General features: G+C 43.0%; 1 protein-coding gene across 6 annotated transcripts in view; it reads left to right on the forward strand.

Annotated features, from left to right (window-relative positions):
- Positions 1-16,134, forward strand: part of PRLR (prolactin receptor) — a 117,094-nt gene that overhangs the window by 79,278 nt on the left and 21,682 nt on the right. For 3 of the 6 annotated variants that reach the window (XM_083465866.1, XM_083465868.1, XM_083465865.1), the window contains exons 2-4: positions 8,860-8,922; positions 14,662-14,790; positions 15,576-15,708. In XM_083465866.1, the coding sequence (XP_083321992.1) occupies positions 14,733-14,790; positions 15,576-15,708 (191 nt within the window). In that variant the 5' untranslated portion in view covers positions 8,860-8,922; positions 14,662-14,732. Of the gene's footprint in view, positions 1-8,859; positions 8,923-12,541; positions 12,660-14,661; positions 14,791-15,575; positions 15,709-16,134 lie in introns of those variants that run through there. The other 3 variants (XM_083465867.1, XM_083465869.1, XM_083465870.1) reach the window with 3 other exon arrangements.

Genomic DNA, 16,134 nt, shown 5'->3' on the forward strand with positions numbered 1-16,134 from the left:
GATGCAGAGTAGCTCAGTTGGTAGAGCATGAGACTCTCAGGGTTGTGGGTTTGAGCCCTGCACTGGGCAAAAAGATTCCTCACCGCAGGGGGTTGGACTGGGTGATCTTTGTGGTCCCTTCCAATTTTACAAGTCTATAATTAGATATGAGCATGTAACAAACCCTCATGGACACCTCTTCCAGGAGCCCTTCCATATGTCCTTTTTATTGTGCACCCATTATTATTTGTGCTCATGGTGCTATTAGGGCCCAATTCCAATGCCATTTACGCCTGCTAATGTTGTGTGGTGTTTTCAGTTCCGGTGTATACCCTTTAAAGTCCTGCTGAAATCTGATAACTTTTTGCACCAGGTTATTTGAAGAATTGTCTTGGGGAGGTTGACAAGATCTTTTTCTAAGTCACTGCCCTTTAATTTAGTCTTCAGCACATTTTTCCGCTTCATACCGCATGACAGAATCTCTGTCTGCTGTGTCTTCCATTATCTCTCCCTGTGGAATTTTGACACTTTAATCCAGTCTTCAGCACATTTTTCATGCTGTCTCCTGCTTTGGCAGGGTTGCTAGTGAAGCGCTTGTATTAAATTATCAAATCATATGTCAGCAATGTTCACAGAGGCCCCAGGGAGGAAATCAGTAGTCTTCACCTCTGTTTTTAATTAACTGCAGGTTGCCATGGCGCCTGAACCTGGCCGAACAGTGTTTGACCTTAATTAACTATTATTTATTGGAACTTCAGACCTTGGGTTATGAAGCCACCTTGTTTCAGCAAACCATAGTTAATATTAACCACAGTTTAGGGTGTGTACATATTGCTGAACTCTGATTTATCAAGAAATGCTTCCAACCCCATCACAGAAGGAGAGGGGAGGTGGTTATCAGGCAAGATTAAGCTGGCTGCTGCTTGTTCCTATACATAAACCACGGCGTATTACTGCAGCTGTATGCTTTCCCAGTCTGAAATAAAACTTGGATGTCAAAATAGCTTTTATTTGACTTAATAATAAAGGAGGTACACAGCCAGGGGAGGAAAGCCTGTCATCGAGAACAGAATATAGGCTCTTTAAACCAGGGATTACACAAGCAACTGACCTTTTCATGTGATATAAAAGTATTTTTTATTGTAAAAACTGAATCCACACCTCTAATTTGCTTGCATGACTGCCTCCTCACCAGTTTTAGTTTCAGAGTTTAGCAAAGTTGCCTTTTATAGCTATGTGTTCTATTACCTATCTGGAATTGTGCCCAGGCTAGTCTCGTAGTCTTTGGGACTTAGGAAACAAAAGGATACCTTTCAATTTTAATGGCCGTTGCTGTAATCCCTCTACATAAATTACTGCAAGAAACTATGCTGATAAGTAGATATTGCTTGATATGCAGAGCAACTCTCAAACATTTTTTCTGGTGCTGGTAGCTTAATTGAGGTGTGACCTATGATTAAGCACAGCGGGTTCTTCACAAAGGCCCAGTAATGCTCAGTCAAGTAGAGGGATGGTGGAGAGAGCTGGTTCAGTGCTCATTTAAAGATGAATCTACTTAATTCACTCTTCCTGAAACAATATGTAAACTGAAACAGGGTCATCCTTTGAAATTCAGACTTCTCCGAATTTTGCAACGCAGTTCTCCAACAAAGTAGTTCGTAACAAAATGTATGCATTGCGGGAAAGTGCACAGATTCATGAAAAGAATGTCAAAAAATACATTATATGTAATTGCTTGCAATGATTGTGGATTTTACAAAAATCACATATGAGGAGAAATTTGCAGTAAACTGCTGGAGACTTCACGGCGACTTTTTCAAAAAAAGAAAATGAATTTGCAAACAGATGTGGAACTGTGGGGAAATGAGCTTCAGGTTGGGAAAATGTGAACTGTTGAGAAACTACAGATTCACATGTCCTTCATCAGGTATAGTTTGGCCATGAATTTATGCTTCATCTTTTTCAAAATGCAACTGCAGAGGAGGTTGCATTCTGAAGCAGAAGGCTGTTATAGGCCGAGGAGGAACCCAACTCCTTTCCCCCCCCCAAAAAAAATTATTGGTTTTCACAAAATTATAAACAGACAAACAAACAAAAATCATAACCTTATTAAAATTACACTTATTAACATTGTTAAGTGACTTCCTCGCTTCCCCTTGGTTGAATTTCAATGCATATCCTTTTATCGGTTTTCCAAATCAGAGTTCTTATAAACTTAACTTAGTCACTTAACATCATTCTATCTTTTCAATTCAGTATTAAACATATTAATTCATCACTTAACTTATGTAGAATCCTAAGCCAATCTAGTACCTGCAAGCTATTTCGAATTAGTTTAACTTAATGTATTTAACTAAATAATCATTAATTTTTTTCCATTCTTCCTGATACTCCTCCTACTTCTGGTCACGGACTCTTCCAGTTAGGTCGGCTAGCTCTGAAAAATCCATCATCTTCATCTGCCATTCTTCTACAGTTCTTGCGTTTTCCACTTTTTAGCTAGTAAAATTCGAGCAGCAATTGTGGCATACAAAAATAATTTAACATCTTTCTTGGGCAATTCCAGACCCGTTATTCCAAGAAGAAGGGCTTCTGGTTTCTTTATAAATGTATATTTCAACATTTTTTTCAATTCATTATAAATCTTTTCCCAGAACTCTTTCACCTTGGGGCAGGTCCACCAACTCCTTTCCCCAGAGCGGCTTTTTAAAAAACTGTTTCTACCCATATTGGCCTTTCCATTTAAGATTACAGCCTTTTGTAATCTCACTGTTAGGAACAATCTGCATGTCACAAAAGCATCACGTGTAACTCCCAGAGGACGTGTTCCTTTTGTAGGCACCTGTATTCATTCAGATATTCAGCTGTGATTTACTGTGGCCTTTGGCTACAACTATGCATTTTACTTGAAACCATAACTCGAGAGGAGAGCCTTTCCCACTAGCAATATTTTCTGTGTCCTTTAGACTTTGGCCTCACCAATCGCTATGGCAAAGTTTATAAAACTTCCATAAACACCTTCTCAACCAAAGTTCATTGAGTATATTTGCTGGGTTGAGGTTTGAGTTCAAAGGGAGAAACGTCTCAGCAATAAGTCCTGAGGAGTAAATGGAATGAGTCGTGGACACTCACTCCTGCAAGAGTGATTTGCTGTTATTCTTCACATTACTGAAAAAGACCACAAGCCAGACCACTGAACCTGCTTCAAAAGCAAACTTGAAACTTTGGATTTCTCCATTCTACTATAATTCATTTTCTCCTTTGGTCTCTTTAGTTCCTAGAGGAAATTTAAGAGGAAGCCCATCACACAACATGATGGAATTTGCTACCATGAGATGTAGTTGGTGACAGCTACCAGCTTAGATAGCTTTGAAAGATGATTCAATAACATCATGGCAGATAAGACTATGAATGGCTGCTAGTCATGGTGATTTTATAACCTCCAGTGTCATGATGGCTGTATCGTCTCCAGTTTTAGAGGTCATATGCCTCTGAATTTCAATTGCTGGGGATCACAGGCTGCTTATTGAAGCATCTTTCTTAAAAAAAAACAACTGGATCAGAAATTTGTTAAATATAAATAAACCTTGTAATGTCTGGTTTGTTCTCAGGCAACTACAAAAGTACGACTGTGGAGACTTTGAAATGAATATCACTTTATTTGTTTGGTATCTTGCCTGACCTTTACCATATGGCCCCAGAAAAGTTTGCAACAATAGAACACACAGTTATGAAACAGTGAAAACCAAAGAACAAGGAAACTGTAAAAACAATTTAAAAAAAAAACAGTGCTGTGTCTAAAACAACTAAAGCTATTCCACATTTTAAAACGATGCAAAAACTTGAAAACAATTGCATATATAAAAAGTTAAAAAAATAGTTCCATTCTATATATATATATATATAGTCCAGTACAGATGCAGACTGGGATAAATATCTCCACTTACAAGGTTTCTTAAAAGAGGAAGATCTTCAGCAGCTGCCAAAAAGTCAACAGAGACGACAGCTGTCTAATGTGTAGTGGGAAGGGATTCCAAAAGGCAGATGACTCCACACTAAAAGCCCAGTTCCTATGTCATACAGAACAGACCTCCAGATGAGATGGAGAGTGCTGTGATCAACTGAGTATATGAGGGGTGAGACAATATTTTAGGTATCCTGGTCCTAAGCTACACCAGGCCTTGTACACCAGTACCAGCACTCCTCCTAAGCAATCCTTAAATATATAATAGCCCCTCTATAGGAGTTTGTGCTTGGCAACTTCTTAAATGAAGCTTCTTTTAAAAACCGAAACATCCACCTCCCCTTCAAATGGTCTGGCAGTCGCTTAATTCAGTACTGCTGAAGAACAGCTCTCTCGTTGTTGCAGAACTGCAAGCCTGAAGCATACTTGGATTGCACTGGATTTAATTTTTTAATAGCAAAATAGAGGGAGGCTTTCATACAGAGATCCACTTAAGGGAGGGAATGTTTGAGCAAACAGCAGTCAGATGTGCCTGGTGGCTGTTGCTAAGATCTGGGCATGTTTGCGCTTGTAAAAAAAGGCACCTGGTCTTTCACAGCCTACCTCCTCTCTCTTTCCCCCTCCCTTCCAATATTTTCTCAGTCCTCTGGATCTAATCTAAAGTTTATGAGGCTGGGCATGGCAGGAGGTCATTGTGCAAAAATGGCTTTTTAAAATAGCCGGCAGGAATAGCTGGCCATTTATGGATCTGTTTGCTGCAAGTTGGCATTACACAGCTAAATTATGCAAATGCATCCCCAGCAGAACCAAACATGCAAATTGCACACGACTTACAATATGATTAGGTTGTGTAAGTTGCCCCCACTGAGGCAGTTCTGTTCCTTACTGCAAAACAACGCAATAAGAGGAAGGGGAGAAGAAAATGTATCTAACTATTTTTGTGAGGTTTTTATTGTACAGTGGTACCTCAGGTTACACACGCTTCAGGTTACAGACTCCGCTAACCCAGATATAGTACCTTGGGTTAAGAATTTTGCTTCAGGATGAGAACAGAAATCATGCTCTGGTGGCGCAGCAGCAGGAGACCCCATTAGCTAAAGTGGTGCTTCAGGTTAAGAACAGTTTCAGGTTAAGAACTGACCTCCGGAACGAATTAAGTACGTAACCAGAGGTACCGCTGTAAAAAAAAAATGGCATAGTAAACTTTCTCAGGTGATAGACTTCTTCGCCAGACACTGAGAAAAGTGAGGTGGGAAAAGTCAGTTAAAAGCTAACCAAGGGGGGAAAGGCATTCTGAAGTTCTTAATCACAGCAAGTTGCCTTATACCATTAGTCCATCTAGATCAATTTTCCCCACACTGATTGGCAGCAACACTCCAGGTTTCCCCAGCCCTACCTGGAGATCCTATGACAAGGCAGATGCTCTACCACTAAGCTACAGCCCTTCCTTACCCTTTTAAATGGTCAAACTAGTATAATAATAATAATAATAATAATAATAATAATAATAATAATATATTATACCCCGCCCATCTGGCTGGGTTTCCCCAGCCACTCTGGATGGCTTCCAACAGGACACTAAAATACAATAACCTATTAAACATTAAAAGCTTCTCTAAACAGGGCTGCCTTCAGATGCCTTCTGAATGTCAGGTAGTTATTTGTCTCTTTGACATCTGGTGGGAGGGCATTCCACAGGGCGGGCGCCACTACTGAGAAGGCCCTCTGCCTGGTTCCCTGTAACTTGCCTTCTTGCAGCGAGGGAACCGCCAGAAGGCCCTCAGCGCTGGACCTCAGTGTCCGAGCAGAACGATGGGGGTGGAGACGCTCCTTCAGGTATACTGGGCCGAGGCCGTTTAGGGCACCAACATTTTGAATTGTGCTCGGAAACACAAGGAACAGTATGGTGGGTGTAGGGCAGAGGTTGGTCCAAGGCTCCCTTGACCAACTACATTCATTCTGCAGCACCCCTGTGGGTCTCAGGAGCCCAGTTATGTCATGTCACTCCCTGCCTGCAGAGCTGGCAGCCTCTCACCCTTTTGCGAACACGCTCCCATGTGAAGTGTTCCCTCAGCTTCCCCTCTCCTTGGGAGTCGTCTCAGCAGCCACCCTTGGTCTCTGAGCATCAGAGGAGGGAGAGAAGGAAAGGGGCAGAGGCCAGTGTTGCCCACGGCACCCCTGACTATCATTCAAGGCACCCCAGGGTGCCACAGCACACTGGTTGAAAACCACTGGTGTAGGGTGCACCTGTTGCTGCTTCCTTTGCCCTGTTGCCTCTTCAGCTTCCATCACCTCCTTCTCCCAGTCTTCTCCCTTTTCTACCCCTAAACACTCATCGTCGTCCCACCACCAATCCCCTGGCTCTGAGCCGTCTTCCCTTGGGGCTTCCCCAGCAGCTACATGCCGCCAGTCCATGACAACAGAAATCTGAACTAGATAGGTCACTGGCCTGATCCAGCAGGGTTTTCTTATGTCCCTAAGTTGTTTTTCTGAACTCTGTAACGCATAATCTTTCAGCTCGGGCTACATCAGGCGAGATTGCTCAAGCTTTTGTCATAACATAAACACAGCTTATCATATTCCATTTTTATTGCATCTACTATACACAAAGAGGCTCGCTGCACACACAAGACTTGCACGCACAAGGTGCTTCTGTCAACTAACCCGGTTTCACAGTGTGTTGTACTTTTGGGGGGGAAAGCTGGATTTCTTATCCTTACCACCAAGTTTATTGCAGGGGTGCTAAACACACTGAGATCTGGTAACTTATTGTTTGAGTTCCCCAACCCTTGCCTTATATGGTTTGCGTAGAGTGTCCGGGGTGGTTGTAAAAACTCATCTTGATATGAATAATGTTCTAGTGTAATGGCTGAAGGATCTCAGCTCTTTCCCAATGCACTCTTTGCCCTTTCTCTAGCCACTGACCCTTGCACTGGTAACTTACTCGCGCATGAAAAAGGAGAGAAGGGCTATCGCTTCAAGGGGGGTGTAGGACAGAGGAAGAAAGAGGTCAGCAGAGAGCTGTCATTTTCTGAGCACTGGGAAGAGGGAGTTCCCCTCTGATCCCCAAAATTGGAGTAGCCTGTTGCTGTAGACCAACATAGTGCCTGTCGCAAATACCAGCTGTGGAAACAGATCAGGGAGCAGTTCTTGCTATGACAAGTGGCCATTGCCATAGAATGAATGGGGGTAGGTGTGTTTCCTAACCCAACCTGTGCATTAATTGCCTGCTGCATGGTAACTATAACTTTGCACCTGACAAGGACTCGGCTGGGCAGAGGGTGGCACACACTGAGCCTTCTGGCGCGCATGAGCCCTCTAGAGGACAGGAGAGGGCACTGCATTGGAAGCGAAATGGGATTAAGGATACAAGTCCTTGCATGTGCGTGTGTTAAGTGGAATCTTTGTGTAATAAAAGAACAGTGAAAATTGTAAGCCATGGCCATGTGAATACCCAGTTGCATTCATGAGCCAGCGATATATCTATACGGTGGTACCTCGGGTTACGTACTTAATTCATTTCAGAGGTCCGTTCTTAACCTGAAACTGTTCTTAACCTGAAGCACCACTTTAGCTAATGGGGCCTCCTGCTGCCGCCACGCCGCCAGAGCACGATTTCTGTTCTCATCCTGAAGCAAAGTTCTTAACCCGAGGTACTATTTCTGGGTTAGCGGAGTCTGTAACCTGAAGCGTGTGTAACCTGAAGCGTATGTAACCCGAGGTACCACTGTACAATGATACCTCAGGTTACATACGCTTCAGGTTACAGACTCCACTAACCCAGAAATATTACCTCGGGTTAAGAACTTTGCTTCAGGATGAGAACAGAAATCGTGCAGCGGCAGCAGGAGGCCCCATTAGCTAAAGTGGTGCTTCAGGTTAAGAACAGTTTCAGGTTAAGAACAGACCTCCAGAACGAATTAAATACTTAACCTGAGGTACCACTGTATTTATTTTGCTCCATTTTCCATTCATTTCTAATCTCTAGGGCCATTTCCAGACTGCCACTGTTTTCGGACAGGATTCGATCCCATACTAGCAAATTCAAGTTGCACAGTGAAATCTCTGGTGCAAGAAACCTGTTTCCTCCAAAGAGCAGACTTTTTGCAATAAGGAAAGTGACAGAAAAAGGCACGGAGAAGCATGGGACAATTACTGGTTTGATGCCACGTCAACATGTAGGAGTGAATGCTCATCAAATAGCCATTGTCACCTAACTTCCCTCCCATCACATCAGGATGAATGCTCAATAAACATTTTCCGGGAGTGCCCTATATCTGTCTGTCTATCTAATTATGTCATTTCAAATGATGCTTTGCAAATCTTCGTCATTTGCAATCAATGTGACTATTGTGAAATGGGGAAACCCAGCCAGATGGGCGGAGTATAAATAATAAAATTGTTGTTGTTGTTAAGTCAAGTCCTTTAAGTGAACTTCACATATGGTTTGTGCCAGAAAAGTCTGAGTGAATTCAATAGGAATGTTCAGAAATATCTGGATTGTAAATTTTATGGTCCCTGTGTTTTGTATATAAAATGAAATTGCCTTTCATAAAGTCAAGGAGCTAAAACGCACACATAAATCTCATGGTTTTCTCTATTTCAGTTTTTCTCTTCTCTTCCATTATAGAGAGGGAACTAAACAAAATATAGTGCAATGCTGTATCTGTCTACTCAGAAGGAAGCTCCAGTGAGGGTCCTGGGGCTTACTCCTAGTAGATTAGTGTAGGATTGCAGCCTTGGGGTGTTTTGGTTTTCCTCTAAGGGACAAATCCTTGCACATCATAAATCAACAAAGCTTTATATAAGCCCATGGAGTTTCTCCCCTGCCACCAGTCCCATCTACTTTTGAAAAGAAAATGAAGTTCTTTGACTTAAACATAAATATTCAAAAAACTTTCCCTCCTCCTTTCTAGGTAGTCATCTGATTTGGCAGGCCCCCCGTGAAAAATCTGAAGATGAACAAGCACATTAATCCGGTAAGTTGGCTGGTTTCTTATGTATTAGTGATGGGCACTCTTTGCATAAGTACAGAATGATGCCTTGGTCATACATTTGCACGGTAGAGTCTTTATACAAAGAAGGCTTGTATGCACTCAGGAAATGCGTAAATAGCCAGACATATCACCCCCACTGACTTCTGTAGCATGGGGATTGAGATGTGCATGTTGAGATCACCTGAGAATCAATTCATTCATTATCAGCTTTGGAGGATTATTTTACCTGCCTCTTGTCCCTGATGCGCATGCATGTATATATATATATGTGTGTGTGTATGTATATCCAAAAAGAAAAAAGAAAAAGAAAAAAATACATGAAATTGTAATACAATACAAAATATGAGTATATAAGTAATGCAGTTATGCAAACTAATGTAAAACTAGTAACACAACTTTATATTTTTTAATAAATACATTCCAAATATCATTGTATTTATCTATACACAATCTGCATCTAAAAGCAATCCGTTTGTCTATTGCAAGAGTTGTCATATATTCTATCCATTGATCAAAGCGTGCCATAGTATTATCTTTCCAGCGAATCAATAACAGTCTTTTGCCAGAAGTTTGGGCATGGAGAGTCTATCTATGCTGACCCACTGTCAAACGATGTATTTAAGTGATCAACACCACTATCCCATTGCAGCTCTAAATGAGGAGGAATATACACTTCCTGGTTTAGTATCAATGCTGAACAAAACAGGTGAAGGTTGTGCAACATTGACCTTCCTGATGTACGCCATTTCTAGTCATCGAACGAAAATTCAGATTTATAGGTAGCAGTCATTGCCAGTGGTCATTGAGGCAGATAGGGTAGAAGACAGGGAGGTCACCAGTAGGTGGCGCCTGAGGAACAACAGCTCCTCTTAATTTTATCTCCTTCTCTCTGTTGAGTTCTGCAAGGGCAGTACTGAGACTGAGGAGGAGGAAGCTGACTAAGGAGGGGAAAGAAACTCAAGCAATGCTTTAGTCTAGTCTAGTCTAGTTTAGTTTAGTTTAGTTTAGTTTAGTTTAGTTTAGTTTAGTTTAGTTTAGTTTAGTTTAGTTTAGTTTTATATCACCCTTTATCCAAAGATCCCAAGATGGCGTACAACATTAGGAACACAATGTTGGGAAACAAGCAACTTGTGGCCCCGGTTTCCTTTGAAGAACAAATTAACTTTCCCCCCAATACTGCTTTTGATTGCAGCCTGTTTATATTGTTCCATAATGGAAGCCATTAAGAATTACACCTACTCATTTTTAAATAGCCCTGCCCATTTATCCATGTTCCATTTCTTGATTATGTCACAGTGTGACACAGGGATGCAACAAAGACACAGAACTCAGGAACAAATGGAACACTGAGTACCAGGCGAGGGCTCACCGACACTGGCACTTGTCCCAGGCCAATCATCATAATTAATAATAATAACATTGCCCATCTGACTGGATGCCCCACCACTCTGGGTGGCTTTCATCAGATATCAAAACATAATAAAAAAAAATTAAACCTTAAAAAAACTTCCCTCTACAAAGAAAGCACGGGTCCGAGCCTTTGGACTAGATGACCCTCATGCTCCCTTCCAACTCTGCAATTCTATGAGTTTCCAATAACCATACTGCCTCCAACTGTGGAAGTAGATCATAGCCATCATGGTTGGGAGTTAAACCTTCTCTCCCCGTCTGCATTGGCCCCGATACCACCACCACCTTTTTTTAAATGTATTTAAAATCTGTTGTTGCTGTAAATCAGGGGTAGCAAACTTTTTCAGCAGGGGGCCGGTCCACTGTCCCTCAGGCCTTGTGGGGGCCCGGACTATATTTGGGGGGGGGAATATGAACACATTCCTATGCACCACAAATAACCCAGAGAATTCATAGCTGTCAACGTTTCCCTTTTTTAAAAAAGGGAAATTCCCTTATTCCAAATAGGATTCCTCACAAGAAAAGGGGAAAGTTGACAGCTATGCCAGAGATGCATTTTAAATAAAAGCACACATTCTACTCATGTAAAAACACCAGGCAGGCCCCACAAATAACCCAGAGATGCATTTTAAATGAAAGGACACATTCTACTCATGTAAAAACACACTGATTCCCGGACCGTCCATGGGCCAGAATGAGAAGGTGATTGGGCTGGATCCGGCCCCCGGGCCTTAGTTTGCCTACCTACCCATGCTGTAAATGTTGCACTTAAAGAGGCGTGTTTTGAGGAGAGACTTGAAGGAGGAGGGAGACATGGAGGGAGGCTGAGGGGCATACTAAGCAGTTGTCTGTGGGTGGAATTAGTTTTTGGGCTCTTTGTTCTCCAACAACTTCCACTTTAAGAAAATAAATACCGAGAGGTGGGACACAAAGAGATTTGGAAAGTGACTAATACAATGTTCAGGAACATACGACCAAATTTGAAAGCAAAGAGGAAATTAGCAAATGGAAATTAAAGACACTAAGTGCTCAAATAGGGGGAAAAAACACACAATACAGAATAGTGCTGTTGAAAAGAACTGTAATTGCACAGGGAAGTTATTAGTGCCTAAGATATGCCTGATTCAAAGTATCATCCCACAGACCACTTATTGCATGTTTGCATTATATTGTCTGTCGGCCTTTTCAAGTCGGCCTGATTCAAATTAAAAGGAATAAATCAGGAACAGAGGCTTCCCTGCTGGGAAATGGAAAGTAGTCTTCTAGACTCTAAGGGGCCTTCTCTTTTAATTAATTGGGAAAGGAAGGGCTGTGCATAACCGAAGTAATTACAGTGTGCTGGTCCTGGGGGCTAACCGAGAGGCGAGGTCCGAGTCCAGTCCAAGGTCAATGGTGCAGTATGGAGGCTGTCCGTCAAAGCTGTACCTGGGTCCAAGGCGGGGAGTCGGGAGGAGTCAGGAACTCTGGCAGAAGAGCAGGACAGGGTGCAGGCAGGAACAGGCTAGCAACAACATTGCTCCCGCAACCTGGGACTGGGTCTGACTGGCTTTTATCTTCCCCGAGGCATAGGGCGGCCCCGATCCTCTGGTGACTCGCCTCTCCTGGCCTGGAGGCGAGCACTCCTCCTGCGGGAACTTAGTTCCCTCCGCTTCTCTGCCCTGAGCCTCTGCAGCTCAGGAGAGGCTGGAGGACTACCGGACCCAGAGGCAACCTGCTCTTCCCCTGACAGGGCTGAGAGTGGAGCACCTGCAGGCAATGGGTCCTCCATCACCTCAGGGGCCAGAGCAGACTCAGCTGGTGCCTGCACCTGAGGATCCAGCACAGGTGAGGACCCTTCAGGCTCAGGCCCCAGCCCCGGCTCAGCTGGTTCTGGAGGCGGGGACTCCTGTGCAGGCTGGGATTCCTCAGGTTCAACCTCTGAGTCCGAATCCCAGGCCATCACATACAGACAAAAACCTCTACAGCCCAATATGTTGCAAAAAGCTGTGTTTGCTCAGTGGGTTGTGTCACCAGTGCACACACCCCTTGTTGTCTTGGTGGAGCCTGGTATTTGTGGGGAACGGTCGTGCCCGATTTTCTAACAACACACGATTCAGGAACTCTAGCCCACTCTGTTGTTTTTGCTTATGAAGCACCCGAATGCCACCCAGGTCCAACAAAATCTAAAATGGCACCCCTGCTTCCAGGGATTGTTTGCGAAGACTTGCCCAGCAGAAACCCGAGTTCTTGTCTTCTGTGCCTGTGAGCAAAGGGAAGGGAAAGGAAGACAGTGGAAAGAAAGAAGCAGAAGAATCAAATCAACTGCTCTTGTGCGTACTGAGTAGAATGTAGATTGCGCTTGCCTCAAACGTTGTGGCACCTACCAGATACCACATGCAACACCACTGGCAATGAACAATACACAACTTTTCCCTACCCACCTCCACTTTCCTAGGGGTACACCATATTGTTTTTAAAAATGTGTGTTTGTGTGTGTTGTATCTGGATTAGGGCTTAATGGGGGGCCATAACAGTTTCAGGAGAAGGTGGTTCTCATCTGGAAAATGGTAAGAAGGAAAGGGTTAAGCCAGCCTTCCCAGTGCCATGGTTCTGATCCAAATGCAGGGTGACACAGAGGGTCTGTTCTTCTACCAAAAAATAAAGAGATAGAAGACGAGAGCATGGATTTCCATGAGCTCATTATGTCAGCTCATGGCAAAGGGAGAAGAATGCCTCTCTGGTCTTCAGACACCTTTCCTGAAAGCATTGGATTCAGTTGTGGATATCAGTCCAGAATCTTTCACAGATGCAAGGAATTAATTAAGCTTCTCTACAATCCCTTGTGACTTGTTAATGTTAGGGGAGGGAGTAAGGTACTTGCTTGATCAGTATTTCAGAGAAAAGAAAATTGAACTTTCTCTAAGTGCTACGAGGAAAATGTGAGACAGTTCATAAATTAACTGCGGCTTGCTGATGACTGCCTTTGAAGAGAGGAGAGAATAGCTAAGGGGAACCAAAGCTGTAGTTGTTACCAACAAATTTATATTGTAAGTGCAAAATAAATAACAAATCTAATTCAGAGGCCTTTGCCAAAGTACTCCAAATTCTACGCCAGTCAATAAATTCCATTTAGACTTCCATGTAAGTGTAATCATTCAGCTTTATATCAATTTTAATGGTCTCCAAAGATACACCCTTGGGCTTGGAGCCCAACCACCCCTTATGAATGAAAGAGTTCCTCCTGCTTTTGAGAAGAGGCTGGGATACAGAGAAGACACCTGCTAGAGGTGCAGCAATAAAACTGTGAGCACATTTGCAAAGCTAAGCAGGTTCTGGTATGGTTTCAGATAGGATGGGAGACCATGCATTGAGATTCCTGCACTTCAGGGGATTGCATGAGTTGGCCCTCAGGGTCTTTTGCAACAATACAGTTCTATGGTTCTAGAGCAGGGTGGCCTTTTTCACCCTTCTCTGCTTTTCTCCATCAACCACCTGGACCACCTCTTATAAGAAACTTATAACAAATCAGACCTTTGGCCTACCTTGTTAATATTGTCCACACTGACTGGCAGTGAGTGGTTTTCCAGGATTTCAGGCAAAGAACATTCACTGGAGATGCCAGGGATTGAACCCGGGACCTTTTGCATGCAAAACAGAAGCTCCTTTCCCCTTTTATCCTGCTCCAAAGGACCCCACTGTAGCAGAATTTTTATGTGCTAAGAGGGTTAAGGAGTGAATGGATGTAAAAAAAAAAAAAAGCCACTCTCCTTTCACTAGTAGAAACATCCCTTAATGCAACTCTGCTCATGGGACACACTTGGCAGCTTCCATTCATATTATTATTATTATTATTATTATTATTATTATTATTATTATTATTATTATATACCACCCTTCATCTGAAGATCTCAGTGTGGTTCATAGGAGTAATACGCAGTTTAGAAATTAACCAATGAACAATTTTGCTCATTTAAAAAACAACAACTTTTGCCTTCCTCCAAGAAAATGGATTGTTCATGACTAGTAAAGTTGGACTGTGGATTTAACCTGGTCTTTGAGCCTCTCTAATTCAGCCCTGGAGTCTCCTAATATCTGGCTGGCTTTGATGATATTGAACAGAATCTTTCACCTTCATTTTCTAGAGCTAGCAATTCTGTCTAAAACACCAGCATTATGAATTGTTGGGGGACACCTGGGTGTGTGAAAACGATTCATTGGCCAGAAACGTTATAAAATGAATGTGTGCCATCAAGAAACTTTAGTAAATGTAGCTGGTTATTATTATTATTATTATTATTATTATTATTATTATTATTATTATTAATTTCCTAGTGAGCTATCCTTCCTTGCTGGAGGTGGTAGAAGAGGAAAAGGAGGAAGGTGAGGCTGACTTGCGGCTACAGATGTCACCATCAGGTGCACTGATTCTGCTGCTTGCTCTAAACACATGGCTTGTTAACGGTAAGCATTCAAAACACCCTTTACCTTTTCGAAACTTAAAATCGGGAAAGTGACCTTGGGGATCTTACCATCTTCCATTCTGTGGCCATGGTCAAGCCAGCGTAAACGTCATGTGGGCTTGGGAGAGCGCATATTTGTTGGAAACGCCGTCCTGCCATGTGATACCCAAAATTTTCTTCATCCATCACATGTGGAAGATGTTGGGGCATGGCTCCTGATGGTTCTAAGTTGCCCATGACTCACTTCCATAAAGCAATGTGCTCAACACACAAAACGGGTAGACCTTCGTCTTGAGAGCCAGCGTGGTGTAGTGGTTAAGAGCAGTAGACCTGTAATCTGGTGAACCGGGTTCGCGTCTCCACTCCTCTAGCGTCTCAAAGCGGCTAACATTCTCCTTTCCCTTCCTCCCCCACAACAAACACTCTGTGAGGTGAGTGGGGCTGAGAGACTTCAAAGAAGTGTGACTGGCCCAAGGTAACCCAGCAGCTGCATGTGGAGGAGCTGAGACGCGAACCCAGTTCCCCAGATTACGAGACTACCGCTCTTAACCACTACACCACACTGGCTCTCACCACCCAGTGAGATTTAACTTGAGTCTTTCTGATGTGCACTCAGTTCTTTGACCACAATACTGCACTGCAATGGTTCTCTCCAAAAGCAGAGGGAGGAAAATAGAGCCTCAGAACCACCATCGCTGTCGAAAATAGACTTAAACCATGACTCTAGGCCCTTATCTGCTCAGAGCCCCTGTGATGGTAATTTAATTTGTGATTGCATTTCCTCAGGTCAGTCACTGCCTGGAAAGCCCACAGTAAGGAGTTGCCGAACTTCAGGAAATGAAACATTTACTTGCTGGTGGAAAGCTGATTCAGATGGTGGACTTCCTACAAATTACACTCTGCTGTACAACACAGAAGGGTAGGGAAATGTTTGAGGTTTTTTTAAAAGTCATTTGTTGTTCCTTGCACAGATTCAAGAGAGGAAGACAACACATTCCCAGTTACAAGGTGAAGAGATGAGTAACTGTGCCACCTTCTTCCCTCTGAGATCTTTATTGAGGTTCCAGGGTTAATCTGTTTTCCAAGAACTGCAAATAAAGCATGTTTTCACATAAGAGTTTTGCTGGAGTCCCACTGCTTTAGGTGCAATCAAGGGTGTCCTCAGCTTGAATTGAGATATGACTTGCCCTTTTCCATACTACTTTCAGCCAACCAAAGACATGCTGTGTAGCCAGTTACAGCTCCTTGACAAACATATTGGTACATATCAGTGGCGTAGCGTGGGTTGTCAGCACCCGGGGCAAGGCAAATAATTTGCGCCCCCTAACCCGTGGATTTGTGCCCC

This window comes from Podarcis liolepis, assembly GCF_965112155.1.
Source record: "Podarcis liolepis genome assembly, chromosome: 11".
In the NCBI taxonomy this organism is placed as follows: Eukaryota; Metazoa; Chordata; class Lepidosauria; order Squamata; family Lacertidae; genus Podarcis; species Podarcis liolepis.